Here is a 15,383-nt window from a genome sequence, read left to right on the forward strand (position 1 = left end):
GATCCTGGTACCGTGCTCATTACCGCTCCCCAGCTTGAGAAGGTCCCATTGAGAAGCACTCTTGGAGTCCGATTCTGTAGCCAACTGTGGATCCACCGGATCGTTCTTCCACCTAGCCCACTTTGAGCTAGTTTGCTCATCAGGATATCATGGGGCACTTTGTCGAAAGCTTTGCTGAAGTCGAGGTATATGATGTCCACAGCATTCCCACGGTCCACAAGGGAAGTGACCTGATAAAAAAGTGAGATCAGATTCGTCTGGCAGGATTTGTTCTTGACAAATCCATGTTGGCTTCGAGGAACCACTGCATTGTTTTCAAGGTGCTGACAGATCGATTGCTTTATCATCTGCCCCAGAATTTTCCCAGGGATTGGTGTCAGACTGACTGGTCTGTAGTTCCCAGGTTCCTCCTTTTTACCCTTTTTGAAGAGAGGGACAACATGAGCCCTCCTCCAGTCATCTGGCACTTCCCCCGTCCTCCATGATTTCTCGAAGATAATAGACAGTGGTTCTGAGAGTTCTTCTGCCACTTCCTTTATTACTCTAGGGTGCAATTCATCTGGCCCTGGAGGTTTGAACTCACTCAAAGTAATTAGGTGTTCTTTGACCATATACCTATCTCAAGCTGCAATCCTGCCCCTTCAGCCTGTACTTGGCCTTTGCCAGGGGGGTCATAGAGCCTCTTTTGGGAGAAGACTGAGCCAGAGTAGGAATTGAGCACCTCTGCCTTTTCTTTGTCATCTGTTATCGTTTTGCAATCCTGATTTAATAGCTGAACAACCATTTCTTTCCTCTGCCTTTTACTATGCACGTAGCTGAAGAAAGCCTTTTTATTGTTTTTGGCATCCCTCGCTAACCTCAGCTCGTTCTCGTTCTTTAGTCTTCCTGACAACATACCTGGCGAGTCCACGGGTCTTCACAACATACTTGGGTTTTGATCCCATGCAGCAAGGAGTATCCCACTAACCCACTACTACCACTCTTCTCTTCTTGTTGTAGGCCTGGGTTTCATCGCCTCTGCTTGACTGACCTTCAGCCTCTTGCTCACTCTCATGCAGGTTCCCCTGGAAATCTTCCTCTGCCGGCTGTCCTCCAGGCTCATCCACAAGTACCTTAAATCAGTTCTGTAGCTCCACTGCTTCCACTGGTGCAGAGTGGAGTCTAGTTCTTCTCCTAACTCTCGGTTGTACTGGGCACAAGGGCACCAGAAGTAGGTGTGCCTCGGCTCCTTGCAGAGGTTGCAGCGGATGCTCTCCTGGCAGGTAGCTGTCGTGTGCCCATTGACCCTGCACTACAAGCACGGTGGCGGCGCGCAGTTCCTCTGCCGGTGGCTGTACGAGCCGCACTGGAAGCACGCCAGTGGCTGGCCGCTGTACTGGGTGATGCCCCGCTTGGACCCAAGGTAGAAGTACTAGGGGATCTGGCCCCCTCCTGGCTCCTCCCCCTTGAAGGCCACCATGGTACTCGCCCATCCAGAAGCCGTGCCGGTCGCGCTTCTTGTCGGGCCCCATCAGGATGGTGGCATAGCGGGACACCCACAGAGCAACGTCCTCTTCCGGGATGGCAGAGGTGCGGAAACTGACGGTTAGCACCTTCGTGTCCCCCCGGAAGAGCGGCATGACATCAAAGCCCACCAGCAGAGCCGGGTTGGTGCACTGGGGTGCCCTGCAGCCCGCCCAGAACCAGCGGTAGGCCCGCTCAGATGCCAGGCAGACTTCTGTCTCCTGCGAGCTGGGGATTTGAATATTGGCCACCAAGTCCCCCTTGTCGAAGGCCACCAAGAGGACCGTCGCCAGTTAGTCTAGCGTGTCCCACTCCATGTCAGCCCCCTGGTAGCGGAACTGCATGACGTAGCACCACCACGGGTCCCTGCGCCATGCACCTGTGCTCTCTGACAGGCCGTCCAGCATGTGGCCCAGGTAGCCCTCCTCGTCCCCCTCAATGCCGTCCTCGTTGGCCCAGGGAAAGCTGCCTGCTGCGCCACGGCCACTGCTGCCACGGTCCCGTCTGTGCCGCTCCGCTCACACGCCATCCACCGAGTCGTAGGAGCATGGCCTGCCATCTGTGGCTGGCGGCCCGCGCCACTGCTCCCGCCGCTGCTCGTGCTGGGCGCTCGACGTCCCCGGCCCAGCCGTGGTGTTGTCATCCGGGCTCTCTCCTGTGGGCTCCACAGAAGGCACAGCGACAGGCACAGCAGCACGAGGAGACAGACCGGATTCTCCCTGTGCTCCCCTCTCCTGCTCTCCGCTCTCCCGCTCTTGCTCCATCTCCGAGGCACCCTCCTCTGCCCTCTGTCCCACTGCCACTCCGGCCCACCACTCTCCCCCGGGCCAAAGGACCGCCTGAGCCCCTTCCTCAGCCGCTACTTGGCCGTGTCCTCCTCCACCCTGGAGCTCGCACTGCCAAGGCATGGCTCCCCCAGCTTCCTCGACCCCGTGGCCGAGGCTGGCCTCTCCGGTGCTTTGAAGGTGCCTGCCTCCCTGCTGCCCCCTCCTTCGCCACCCAGTCCCATCGCCTCCCGGGCCCGCACCCTGGCACCCGCAGTGCTGTCCCCATTGGCCACACCTGCCATACCAGCACCTGGCCGTCCGTGTTGTGCCGCCCTCAGCTGCTGTGCTCCGCTCTCTGCTGCTGCTGCCGCTGCCACCACCAGCCTCTGCTCGAGCACCCAGCTGCCTGGCATGTCCTCGTCCGCCCACCGCTGCTTCTCGATCTACTGCTGCTGCCGCAGGAGCCCGACAGTCACGGAAGTCCCCTAGGGACACAAACGAGGACCAGTTGCCAACCCTGGCCAGGAAGAGCACCGGCGCATCTCTCAGGGCAACGACCCACGTCCGGTGGATGTCCTGCAGCATCCGGATCAGGCTACCTGCCTCCAGCCAGTCCGGGAAATCGGCAGGCGTGCTCCGGGACCTGCACCCCACCAGGAGCTGTTGCAGCGGGGTCAGAGCCATGGAGCGCATCAGGGCGAGCTGGTTCTCTGACAGATTGCAGCAGCACTGATGTAGCCCCACAGGTGCAGCAGGTCGTACCAGTTGACCACTGCAGGCACCACGAGCTCATGGACCCCCGCCAGTGGCGTGTGGAGGGCCTCTGTCCAGCGCTGGAGGATCTGGGACTCCTGCGACCCCGTGCCGCCGCCCCCGCTGCCCCAGGAGGAGCAGGGGGCCAGTGTGCCCCGGCTCGTCTCTGCATCCTCCTCCACCAACGAGCTGAAGTCAGTACCGAACTGCTGGTGGGAGGAAGGCTGCATTGAGGCGGCCGCCCAGGAACTCCCCTTGGCCTCGGCCTCGGCCTCGCTCCCGGCTGCTGCTGCTCTGCCTGCCCCCGCCCTCCCCCGAGCTGCTCTCCTAGGGGAGGTGCACCCACCCGCCGGGTTGCCCCTCCACGCTGCCCTCCATGCCCCTGGCCGCGCCAGGGCCGGGTGTGCTCCGCCTCCCCCCGGGTCTTTTGCCGCGCTGCCCAGCTGCTGGCTGGCGTGTGTATGTGTGCATGTACCCCTCAACTCCACCCCCCCCTCCGCCTCCAGCAGCCGCGAGAGCAACGGGCCCTGCGCCACTCCGCCGCCCGCCCAGCTGACGGCGGCCTGCTTGACTGGGGCGGGTCTCCCCGCCTCCTGGCCCTCTCTCTCGGAGCTGGACTCAGGCGACGCCGGCCCGGGCTCTCCACGCACGCCCAGGCGCCCCCCTCCCCCCGCGCCGCCACACGCCGAAGCAGAGCGCGAGGGCGCCGCGGCGCCGCTCCAGGTCGCGCAGGGACCGCCGGAGCCCCGACTTCTCCCACCGCCTTGCAGCTGCTCCCCCTGCTCGGTGCCCTCCGCCCACGGGCGCGCCCTCTCATACAGCGCGAGGTAGGCGGCGCGCCTCCCGGACCGACCTCGGTCCGCCAGCTCCCCCTGCACGCTCCCCTCTCCAGATCCCCCGGCTGCCGCTCCAGGAGCTGCATCCCGCCAGCTTCCGCTGAGGCCAAAGCCTGCACAGCCTCAGCTGCCTCTGAGAGCCTGGCTGCCTGTGGCCTACTCTCGAGGAGACCCACAGGCTCCGGCCCTTCCCCACGCCACTCCAGGGCACCCCAGGGCTCCCCGAGCGCCCCTGCGTCCCCGGCTGTCCCGCGCCCCCTGGCCCCTCCTCCACACAGCGGGGGCCCCTCCCGCCGGCACAGAAGCCGCTTCTCCTACCTCCTCCTCCAGCAATGCTGCAGCAGCCACAGCAGCACCCTGCTGCTCTCTCCATGCTCCAGGACCTGCACGGGGGTCCCTTCCAGAGCGTTTTTCAGGGGAAGCCCCCTTCCGAGGGGGTCCATGACCGCACCCCAGGTGCCCGGAGGACTCCCCCAGCCTCCCCCGCCAGCGGGGCGCTGGCACATGCGCTGGTTTTGAAAGTAGAGCTAATGGTTTGCTGGGAGTCACAGGAGCTCCAAACAAACACCCCCTCTCCCTTCGAGAGTCAGGGTAGGGGTTGGGGGGTCGGGGTGAGGGGGTTAGGGGGTCGGGGGTCATGCTTTAGGGGTCAGGGGTACGGTAAGGGTGAGAGGTGAGGGTTTTAGGGTGAGGTTGAGGGGTGGAGGTGGGGGTCGGGTGAGGGTTAGGGTTGGGTTAGGGTGGGGGTTGGGATTAGGGGTAGGGTACAGGTAGGGTGAGGGTTTGTGTTTGTGTTAGGTTGAGGGTTTGGGTGAGGGGTAGGGGGTTAGGGGAAGGGGAGGGCTAGGGTTAGGGGGTTAGGGTTAAGGTTGGGGGTAGGGTGAGAGGGGTGCGGTAGGGTGAGGGGTAGGGGTTCAGGTTTGGGTTTAGGAGTAGGGGTTAGGGGTGCGGTTGGGTTAGGGGTGGGGTTGCGGTTTGGGATCAATTTTTTTTTAGGAATCAAATTTTTTATTTAAAAAGATCGTACTACTTAACATTACACCATTGTAGCATTAGAAATCAAAAGGATAATTACAAATTCAGAAATTTACAAATTAAGAAATTGACAGTTTACAAAATACAAAATAAATACAAATTACAAAATTACACAATGACCATGTGGGAAAACCAAATACAAAATACGGAATACAAAATAAAAATTTTGTTGTTGTTCGGTCGTTCAGTCATGTCCAACTCTTCGTGACCCCATGGACTATAGCATGCCAGGCCTTCCTGTCCTGCACTCTCTCCCAGAGCGTGCTCAAGTCCATATTCATTGCATCGGTGATGCTATCTAGCCATCCCATCCTCTGCTGTCTCCTTCTCCTTTTGCCTTCAGTCTTTCGCAGCATCAGGGTCTTTTCCAGAGAGTTTTCTCTTCGCATTAGGTGGCCAAAATATTTGAGCTTCAGCTTCAGTATCTATCCTTCCAAGGAGCACTCAGGGTTGATTTCCTTTAGGATGGACTGATTTGACCTCCTCGCAGTCCAGGGGCCTCGTAAGAGTCTTCTCCAGCACCATAGTTCGAAAGCATCAATTCTTCGGCGCTCAGCCTTCCTTATAGTCCAGCTCTCACAGCCATACGTTACTACTGGGAAAAAAATAAAATTACAAAATACAAAAATAAAGAACTTGAAAACTATAGAAATCTAGAAAGATGGAGTTACAGACATACAAAATAGAGCATTACAACATTATAGAGTTCCCCTATTTCAGTATTTCTCTGTTCTCAGTGTACTCATTTTACTCAGGTTACTCATGGGACTCAGATTTTCTCATGTAATTGGCGGTGTGCAGCCTTCCAACCATTTCCACCATTTTTTCAACCTACTCTCTGGTTCCCTTTTTTTTTTTTTTCCATATCTGGCCACCCCCTTTTAACCTATTATATACATAGTGTACTCCTGAATTCAAATTGGACTCCGTTTTTGTTTTTAATTCTGTGCTGCAGTGTATACTGATGATTAACAAAACAAAGAGATTAATTATCCTCACAGTTGTCCAAGGAACATTCCAGTACTGATGTTGTTTTGGTTTGTTAGCATTTCCCCCTTCTTCACTACCCTGTTTTCCTGCATTTGCTTTCTTTGGTCCCTGAAATCCTATCTCCAGTTCCATACCTGACAATATCGTTTCCCATGGTTGTGCCAGAAATGGCCAATGTAAATGTTTGGAAACTTTTCCCCATACTGTTTTAGCTGAAATGCAATCTTTTACAAACTGTTTAAAGGTTTCAGTTTCTCTAACACCCATCAACTGGTTCGCTATTTACGCAACCTGCCGTAAACAACCCTTTATTAACCATGGATTGACCACTCCTATAATAAACACCTGATGGTACATGCGCCACCGAAGGTCCCATAAACTATATGGGATACGTTTATCCATGAAAACAGTTTGATCCAAATGACTGGGCTTCAAATAAACAGATAAATTGTCCTTTGATTCTCTCCTTTCCCTAAAGGGTCTAAAATAATTGTTTTCCATAATCGCCCCGTACACTTTTTGTTTCACTTCTTTAACGTTCCCATTATGCTTTTTAAGGAAACACGATGACACTTTCCATTGGTGCAATGAGAGCACCGCTTCCCTCAAATATTTGGGCAAAGGGGCCTTTAAGGCAGCTGTTAAACGATAATCTATCTTTTCATTATCCCACCATAGTTTACCCCATTGGGTGGCCCTCCAACGATCTGCATCTACACCCGTAAGTGCTAAGTATTTCAGACCTTCACTGGGACCTTCCCCTCCCTTGGAAATGGTCTGTTCCCTTTGACAAAAGTTGTTGCTGAGCAATATAGCTAAAAACGGGGCCGATCGCAGGAAGACTCAAGCCACCTTCTACGACTTTGAGGTGTGCCACCGTCCTGGATAACGGAAATCGTTTAGTGTTCCACAGGAAGGTGAACAACTGTGTGTTCACCCTCTCTATTAAGGCTTTGGGAGGTGAATAGACTGCTATATAATTAGCGATCGGTATACAGTATCTTTTGAAAAATTTTACTTTTCTGTACAAATTTAACTTCCATCCCTTCCACCTATCTAGTCTCTCCTGTACCCTTTGTTCCCATCTCATCCAATTTTCTTGCCATCCTTCCTCTGATCATGAAAAATTTTTTATCGCATTTTATCACAAAAATCGCATTTTTATACTGGTGACCTCCTCTCTGTGTTGCATTTCTTTTTCTAACCCATGTTCTCTTTCTAACCTGTTCTTGATTTGTCTACTGCTTGCTTGATTCTCTGCCTCTTGTAAAGTCTGAACCTTAATGCTTTGCACTCCTCTCCTCCGGAAATAAATATTGCTCTTACTTTGGTTCACCATGGCACCTGAGGCCTTGCCATATTCGTCTAAGTGGCTTCTTGATCTACTGATTTCTTTAGGGTCTCTTAAAAAGACATAGACGTCATCCGTATGCGCCACCGCTTTCACCATTTCCCCTTCTACATCTTCTTCCCTTAGTCCTCTAAATGGCCGGAACCCTCGAATCCCTCGGTCCTGGTGAATTAGAGCGAGCAACAGGTCGATTGCCAAGATATACAAAAGAGGACTGAGTGGGCATCCTTGTCAAAGACCTGACTTTATCTTTACATTTGCTCCCTGCCAACCATTTATCTGGGGGGGGGGGGCGGGGCGTGACTGAGGCTTGTCTATACAAAACCTTCAGGTAATTCACAAAATCCGCTGGAATACCCTTTAACTGTAATGCCTCCCAAAGATAAGTCTGATCTACCCGATCAAAAGCTTTAGATTGGTCTAACTGCAAAACGCCATCTTTGCTGCTCGCAGATCTTTGCTTATGAAAAAATGTCCTAATCAGGAGCAATGAATCAGACATTCGTCTTCCTGGGATTGTGCTTGTCTGGGTTCCCGTGACCAACTTTGACATTACTTTAGAAATTCTATTAGTAAGAACCTTTGCTAAAATCCTGTAATCAATACTGGTTAATGTAATCGGACGCCAATTTTCTGGAAGGGTCAAATCTCTTGAGATCCTCTTTGCTTTCTGCCATTAGGGTGGTATCGTCTACATATCGGAGGTTGTTGATAATTCTCCCGGCAATCTTAATTCCGACCTGTGATTCATCCAACTTGGTGTTTCTCATGATGTACTCTGCATATAAGTTAAATAAGCAGGGTGACAATATACAGCCTTGTCGTACTCCTTTCCCAATTTTGAACCAATCAGTTGTTTCCCGTCTGGTTCTTACTGTTGCTTCTTGACCCTCGTACAGGTTTCTCAGGAGACCTGTAAGGTGGTCTGGTACCCCTGTCTCTTTCAGAATTTGCCAGAGTTTGTTGTGATCCACACAATCAAAGGCTTTAGCATAGTCAATGAAGCAGAAATAGACATTTTTCTGGAATTCTCTTGCTTTCTCCATGATCCAGCGAATGTTGCTGATTTGATCTCTAATTCCTCTGCCTCTTCAAAACCCCACTTGTACTTCTGGTAGTTCTTGGTTCACATATTGCTGAAGCCTAGCTTGTAGGATTTTGAGCATCACCTTACTGGCATGTGAAATGAGCGCAATTGTGCGGTAGTTTGAACACTCTTTGGCGTTGCCCTTCTTTGGAATTGGAATGTAAACTGACCTTTTCCAGTCTTGTGGCCACTGTTGAGTGTTCCAAATGTGTTGGCATATTGAGTGCAGCACTTTAACAACAGCATCTTTTAGGATTTTAAATAGCTCAGCTGGAATACTGTCTTCTCCGCTAGCTTTGTTGTTAGTAATGCTTCCTAAGGCGCACTTGACTTCACTCTCTAGGATGTCCGGCTCAAGTTCAGTGACCGCACTATCATGGCTATCAGGGACATTAATATCTTTCCTGTATAGTTCTTCTGTGTATTCTTTCCACCTCTTCTTAATCTCATCTGCTTCTGTTAGGTCCCTGCTTTCTTTGTCCTTTATCATGCCCGTCTTTGCACAAAACGTTCCCTTGAGATCTCCGATTTTCTTGAAAAGATCTCTAGTCTTTCCCATTCTGTTGTTTTCCTCGATTTCTTTGCATTGTTCATTTAAGAAGGCCTTCTTGTCTCTCCTTGCTATTCTCTGGAACTCTGCATTGAGTTGGATATATCTTCCCCTTTCTCCCTTGCTTTTCACTTCCCTTCTTTCCTCAGCCACTTGTAAACCCTCATCAGACAGCCACTTTGCTTTCCTGCATTTCTTTTTCTTTGGGATGGATTGAGTTGCTGCCTCCTGAACAATGTTACGGACCTCCATCCATAGTTCCTTAGGCACTCTGTGTATCAGGTCTAATCCCTGAAATCTATTCCTCACCTCCACTGTATATTCATAAGGGATATGATTTAGGTCATACCTGAATGGTTTAGTGGTTTTCCCTACGTTCTTCAATTTAAGCCAGAATCTTTGGCTGCAAAGTACATAATCAATCTGATTTCGATATTGACCATCTGGTGATGTCCATGTGAAGAGTCGCCTCTTGTGCTGTTGGAAAAGAGTGTTTGCTGTGATCAGCGTGTTCTCTTGGCAAAACTGTATTAGCCTTCGTCCTGCTTCATTTTGTACACCAAGGCCATGCTTGCCTGTTATCCCGGTTATTTCTTGACTTTGGCATTCCAATCCCCTATGATGAAAAGGACATATTTTTTTGGTGTTAGTTCTAGAAGGTGTTGTAGGTCTTCCTAGAACCGATCAACCTCATTTTTGAGATTGTACCCCAGTACTGCTTTTCCCACCCTTTTATTGACTATGAGTGCTACTCCATTTCTTCTAAGGGATTCTTGCCCACAGTAGTAGATATAATGGTCACCTGAATTAAATTTGCCCATGCTTGTCAATTTTAGTTCGCTGATTCCCAAGATGTCAATGTTCAATCTTGCCATCTCATGTTTGACCACCTCCAGCTTACCTTGATTTATTGATCTTACATTCCAGGTTCCTAAACAATACTGTTCTTTACAGCATCGGATTTTCTTTTCACCACCAGACACATCCACAGCTGAGTGTCCTTTCGGCTTTGGCCCAGCCGCTTCACTCTTTCTGGTGCTACTTGGAAATACCATCTGCTCTTCCCCGGTAGTATATTGGACACCTTCCGACCTGAGGGTCTCATCTTCCGGCGTCATATCTTTTAGCTTTGTGCTACGTTCCGTGGGGTTTTCTTGGCAAGAATACTGGAGTGGGTTGCCATTTCCTTCTCCAGTGGACCACATTTTGTCAGAACTCTCCGCCATGACCTGTCCGTCTTGGGTGGCCCTGCACGGCATAGCTTATGGCTTCACTGAGTTTCGCAAGCCCCTTAGCCACAACAAGGCAGTGATCCATGAAGGGGAACTGGTATAATGCCACCTGATAATTTCTCAATTCCACCTTGTAATATCTTCTCATAAGAGCCACACATGTACATTTCACAGATCTTTTTATCTCCTCCCACCAAGATGTCAGTACTGTTTTTGGGTGTCCCCTTAAAATCTCTAACGTCTCCATATTTTTTTCCATTTCATTCTTATATTTTCTATTCTGTAGAGCTGTCAGTGGAAGTCTCCAGTTTGGCCTACCGTGAATCATTGCGCCTTTTGAACAAAGTTCCATCAGAAGTACACCGTGGTCAGACCACGCTGTCACTAAGACCTTGGCTGAAATCACTTGCATTTCCTTGTCTCCCCAGATTCTATCTAACCTACTGGCGAAACGTGGATGATAAAAGGTATAGGTCACTTCTTCCAATTGGGGAAAATTAGAAATATAGGCCTTCCGGCTCCACATCGAAAAGAAATCTAACACATTTTTAATTTTAATTTTAATTTTAATCGGACCCGTGGCCACTCACTTGTGGGGTGCCACAGGGTTCCATCCTCTCCCCGATGCTATTTAACATCTATGTGAAGCCGCTGGGGGCTATCATCAGGAGGTTTGGGGTGCAGTGTCATCAGTATGCGGATGACACGCAGCTCTACCTCTCATTCAAATCTTCACCAAGGTTGGCCATAGAATCCCTGTCCAAATGTCTGGAGACGGTGAGTGGCTGGATGGGGAGGAATAGGCTAAAGCTGAACCCTGACAAGACCAAGGTACCTTTGGTGGGAGACAAGAGGAGGCTAGGGGATGTTGACCTAGTGTTGAATGGGGTACGGCTACCCTTGAAAGACCAGGTCTGCAGCCTGGGGGTCATTTTGGACTCCCAGCTATCCATGGAGGCTCAGGTGTCAGCTGTGAGCCGGACAACTCCATCTGATACGGCGGCTGTGCCCCTTCCTTCCCGACCATCTGCTCCCATCGGTAGTACATGCCCTGGTCTCCTCTCGTTTAGACTACTGTAATGCGCTCTACGTGGGGTTACCCTTGAAGACGGTTCAGAAGTTGCAGCTGGTACAGAATGCGGCGGCTCGCCTGATTAAAGGCAGCCGCTGGTGAGATCACGTCACTCCAGTGCTGAAGGAGTTGCACTGGTTACCAGTTGTTTTCCGGGCCAAATTCAAGGTGTTGGTTTTGACCTTTAAAACCCTATCAGGTTCTGGCCCAGCCTATCTTAAGGAGCGCCTCCAGCAGCACCAGACAGGCCGCTTAACAAGATCAGCCTCGGATGGCCTTCTCTCTGTCCTATCAGCCAGGACAGCTAGACTGGTGGGGACGAGGGAGAGGGCCTTTTCTGTAGTGGCCCCCACTCTGTGGAACTCCCTCCCTAGGGAACTCCATCATGCCCCCTCTTTAATGAGCTTCCGTTGTGCATTAAAAACGTGGCTGTTCAGGCAGGCATTTGGGGTGGGTTAGGGTATTTTAGAAAATGTTTTTATTGTAGAATTTTATTGTTTTATTGTATGTTGTACATCGCCCAGAGTGGCTGGGTGACCAGCCAGATGGGCGATTAATAAATTAAATAATAAATAAATAAATAAAAAATTTCAGTGCTTTATCCTCTAGTTGTAAAAGGTTTTGCAACTCCCTTTCCTCTGGTGTCAGTGGGTGTTCTTTCTTTCTTTCTCCCTTCATGGGATCCCCAAGCTGCCAAATTATGATGATCATTTAATTGTGTTCGATTGTTGAAATCACCCATGATCAGCAACGTTCGATTTGTGATAACATAATCCTTTAAAGTTTGCCATAGCTTTTTCCGATAAGAAGCAGAGACCGAAACAGAGAAACAAATAAGAAACAGAGTCTAAAGTGTTTTGTTTCCACCTTACCCTCATCTCCCCTGTCTTTTAGACTACAGTCTATTATTATCAAATATCCTGGGTCCGCTTCAATGGCTCTTTTAATTTCTAAATCCGGTCTCCATCTCATGACTACTCCTACACCACCCTTCCCTTTTTCGTTATAGGACCATAAAGACGGTCCCCAGGTCCAAAATTGTTGTGCGAGGCTCCTTTCCTTCTCTGAATAAAAATTTAGTTCTTGGAGAACTGTAATGTCAGTTCCCAGATGAACCTGGGGACACGGCAGTACCTGGGGACAGACCGGCCTCTCCCCGGAGCCCCCCCTCCTGCTCCTGTTCCATGTCTGAGGCAGCCCGTCCCGCTTGCCGTGCCCCTGTGACTCCGGCCCCGCTGCTCGCTCCTGACCCGGAGGCCCGCCTAGGACCCTTCCTGGGCCGCTTCTTGGCCGAGTCCTCCTCCGCCGCAGAGCCGGCGCTGCCGAGGCGCGTCTCCCTTCGTTTCCTCGAACCTGCGGCCGAGGGCGGCCTTCCCGGGGCTTTGAACGGGCCCGCCGGCTCGCCGCACTCTCCGCCGCTGCCACCCGGACCTCCCAGGTCATCCTCCCGCTCCCCGGAGCCCAGAGACTCACCGGCTGCCGTGGGCGGCACCTCCGATTGGGCCGCCCGTGGCGCTGTCCCCGTCAGTCGTGCCAGCCGTGCCGTCACTGGATGCTGCGCGTCATGTCGCCCTCGACCGCCGCGCTCTGCCGCCGCTCCGCCCGGCGCCGCTGCCATCGACCTCCGCTCTGCCACACGGCCGGCCATTGCTCCCTCGTCCGCCTGCCGCTGCTTCTCGATGCACTGCCGCTGGCGCAGGAGGCCGATGACGGTCTCCAGCCACTCACGGAAGTCCGCCTGTGGCACGAAGGAGGACCAGTCCTCGGTCCTGGCTAGGAAGAGTACCAGCGCGTTGCTCGGGGCGACGACCCACGTCTGGTGGATATCTTGGAACGTGCGCACCAGGCTGCCCGCCTCCAGCCAGGCCGGGAAGTCAGCGGGCGCGCCACGAGGCCTGCGCCCCACCAGGAGCCGGCGTAGCGCAGCCAGCGCCAGGGAGCGAACGAGGGCGAGTTGGTTCTCCGTGAGCCCACAGCAACGTCCGGCTAGGGTATCCCATAGCGGGTGGAAGGTCTGGGTGAAGAAGTCCCAGACCTTGCCCTGGCTGTACTTAGACAGGTTGTTGGTCGGCACCACGGGGAGGGCGATGCGGGCGACCACATAGCCCCAGAGGCGCAGCAGGTCATATCGGTCAAACGTTGCCGGCACCACGAGCTCATGGACTCTGGCCAGCGGCGTGTGGAGAGCTTCCGTCCACCGCTGGAGGATCCGGAACTCGCGCGAGCCGCCTCCGCTGCCTCCGGAGGAGGAGCGGAGCGCTGGCAGGCCCCGGCTCATGTCCGTGTCCTCCTCCACCGACGACCCAAAGTCCGTCCCGAACTGCTGGCGGAGGAAGTCTGCGTCGACGTGGCCGCCCAGGAGCTCTTTGCCCGGCTCCCTGCTGCTGCGCTCCTGGCTGCTGCTGCGGCTGCTCTGCTCGCTGCTGCCATCCCCTGAGCTGCTCTCCCAGGGTAAGCGCCTTCGTGCGCCGTGCCTGTCCCTCACACCATTTCCCTGGGACCGAGGCTGCGCCACTGCCGCGAGGCTGGTGCTGCCCTCTGACAGGACCAGGCCCTCTCTGTCTCCCACCCGGGGCCCTCCACTGCACCACACGCGGGCATTTCCGGGCTCTAACGCCTCCCTCCCTCCCTGCCTCCAGCAGCGGCGAGGGCGATGGGCCCCGTGTCACCGCACCGCCCACCCAACCTAGGGCGGCATGCTTGATCGGGGAGCGGGCTCTCCCGTCTCCACCCTCCGCCTCCTGGCCTGCATAGTCGGAGGGTTAGGGTTAGTTTTTTTTATTTTAAAAATTCTTCCACCTGGCCGCCAGACTACACCCGAGCGCGAAAAACCGTAACAGAAAACGATTGTCTCTTCAACGTCTAACTAATACAAAGAAAACCTAGCTCACCTATTATCTAATACACACAGTTGACTGTGGTGCCCCCTCAGTCCCGCCCGTCACGTTTCGCTCACGTGATGGGTGGTGTTGGCGCGGCTCCCGTGGCATTGGCCCGCCACGGCCAGAGCCGTCGCCAGCGCTCGGCGGGAAGACGTCCCCACTCGGCCCGACTCAGGGCTGCCAGCTGGCCCAGCACTACCCTCGTCGAGCCCGTAGCGTCGCATTCTCTCCGCGTCTTTTGTTCGCGGTGGCGCTGGTAGACCAGCGCGAGCAGGACGAAAAGGTTCACGAGCCGGGCCGTGGACTAGGGCACGTCCCAGTACTCCTCCGTCCTGCCGGCACGTTTCCTTGGCCCACGCAGGCCGCCGGGCCAAGGCTCTCTCCCCGCTGCCGCGTCCTCCCACCGCTGCGCAAGCGCTGGCCAGTCCAGTGCCTGCGCCACCTCCTCCCAAAGACGTCGTGCCGCCGGGCACGTCCACATCGCGTGTTCGGCCGTCTCTCGCTGCGTCACGCCCAACTGCACGGCCTGGCACTGGCGAGCGAGGCGCACGCACACCTGAGCGGCTTCATCGCCCCGCAGCCAGGGCTTGCAGCCTTGCAGCGTGAGCACACCGTGGTAGGCCTCGCCACCGCACCTCCCACAGTGCGTATGGCACACGCCGGTCCTGGAAGTACTCCAGTGGGTACTCCGGCTCACGCAGGTACTGCGGCCGGCCCTCCTTTGTGCGCTCCCGCTCCGCGTGCGGCGTGAACATGCACGCGTCGAGCATGTCCCAATAGAGGCGGCGCTTGAGTTGTGCCAGCGGGCCACCAGCATGTCGCGGCACCCATGGCGTGCCCGCTCCTTCCTCCGGCCCCCGGAAAGCTTGCGCCGGGACACGCCACTGCCGGACCGCTCCGTAGACCTCGGCGAGGTAGTTGGGCCCTATGGCCTTGGTGGCCTGTGTGATGCGGTAGTCCCAGGAACCCTCGTCCCACCAGCGTCGCGCCCATGCGCTGCCCCGCCAGCCACGCTTGAAACCTTCCATCCAGAAGTGCTCTGCTAAGCGCGGGCGGCCTTCTGGCGCCGCACCGCTTGCCTCCGCACGTGCAAGCGCCCACTTCCCGAAGTTGCAGGCCAGGAAGGAGGCCAGCAGCGCCGGCCCAACCGCCGGGAAGGCCAGCCCCGCCTGCGCGACGGGCCGGTACGCCACCACGCGTGCCAGTGGGAACGTGCGCATGCCCCACAGGAAGGTGAACAGTTCTGCGCTGATGTCTTGCACGAGCCGCTCCGGGGGCGGGTACACTGCTGCCAGGTTGGCCGCCGCCGGGAGCAGGTAGGTGCG

The 15,383-nt window shown here is 54.3% G+C and overlaps 1 protein-coding gene across 1 annotated transcript; it reads right to left on the minus strand.

Moving 5' to 3' along the window:
* Positions 1–4,853: 4,853 nt before the first annotated feature.
* On the minus strand, positions 4,854–14,628 carry LOC146360444 (uncharacterized). The gene is made up of 3 exons (XM_084825661.1): positions 14,615–14,628; positions 12,650–13,614; positions 4,854–5,489 (listed from the first exon to the last, which is right to left on the minus strand). Exons 1-3 carry the CDS (start codon positions 14,626–14,628, stop codon positions 5,320–5,322), a joined length of 1,149 nt encoding a protein of 382 aa, XP_084681787.1. The 3' UTR covers positions 4,854–5,319.
* Between the last annotated feature and the right edge of the window lie 755 nt (positions 14,629–15,383).

This window comes from Heloderma suspectum, chromosome 1 (genome assembly GCF_057233095.1).
Source record: "Heloderma suspectum isolate Gila_16-S chromosome 1, 16-S_ref, whole genome shotgun sequence".
NCBI classification, from domain to species: domain Eukaryota; kingdom Metazoa; phylum Chordata; class Lepidosauria; order Squamata; family Helodermatidae; genus Heloderma; species Heloderma suspectum.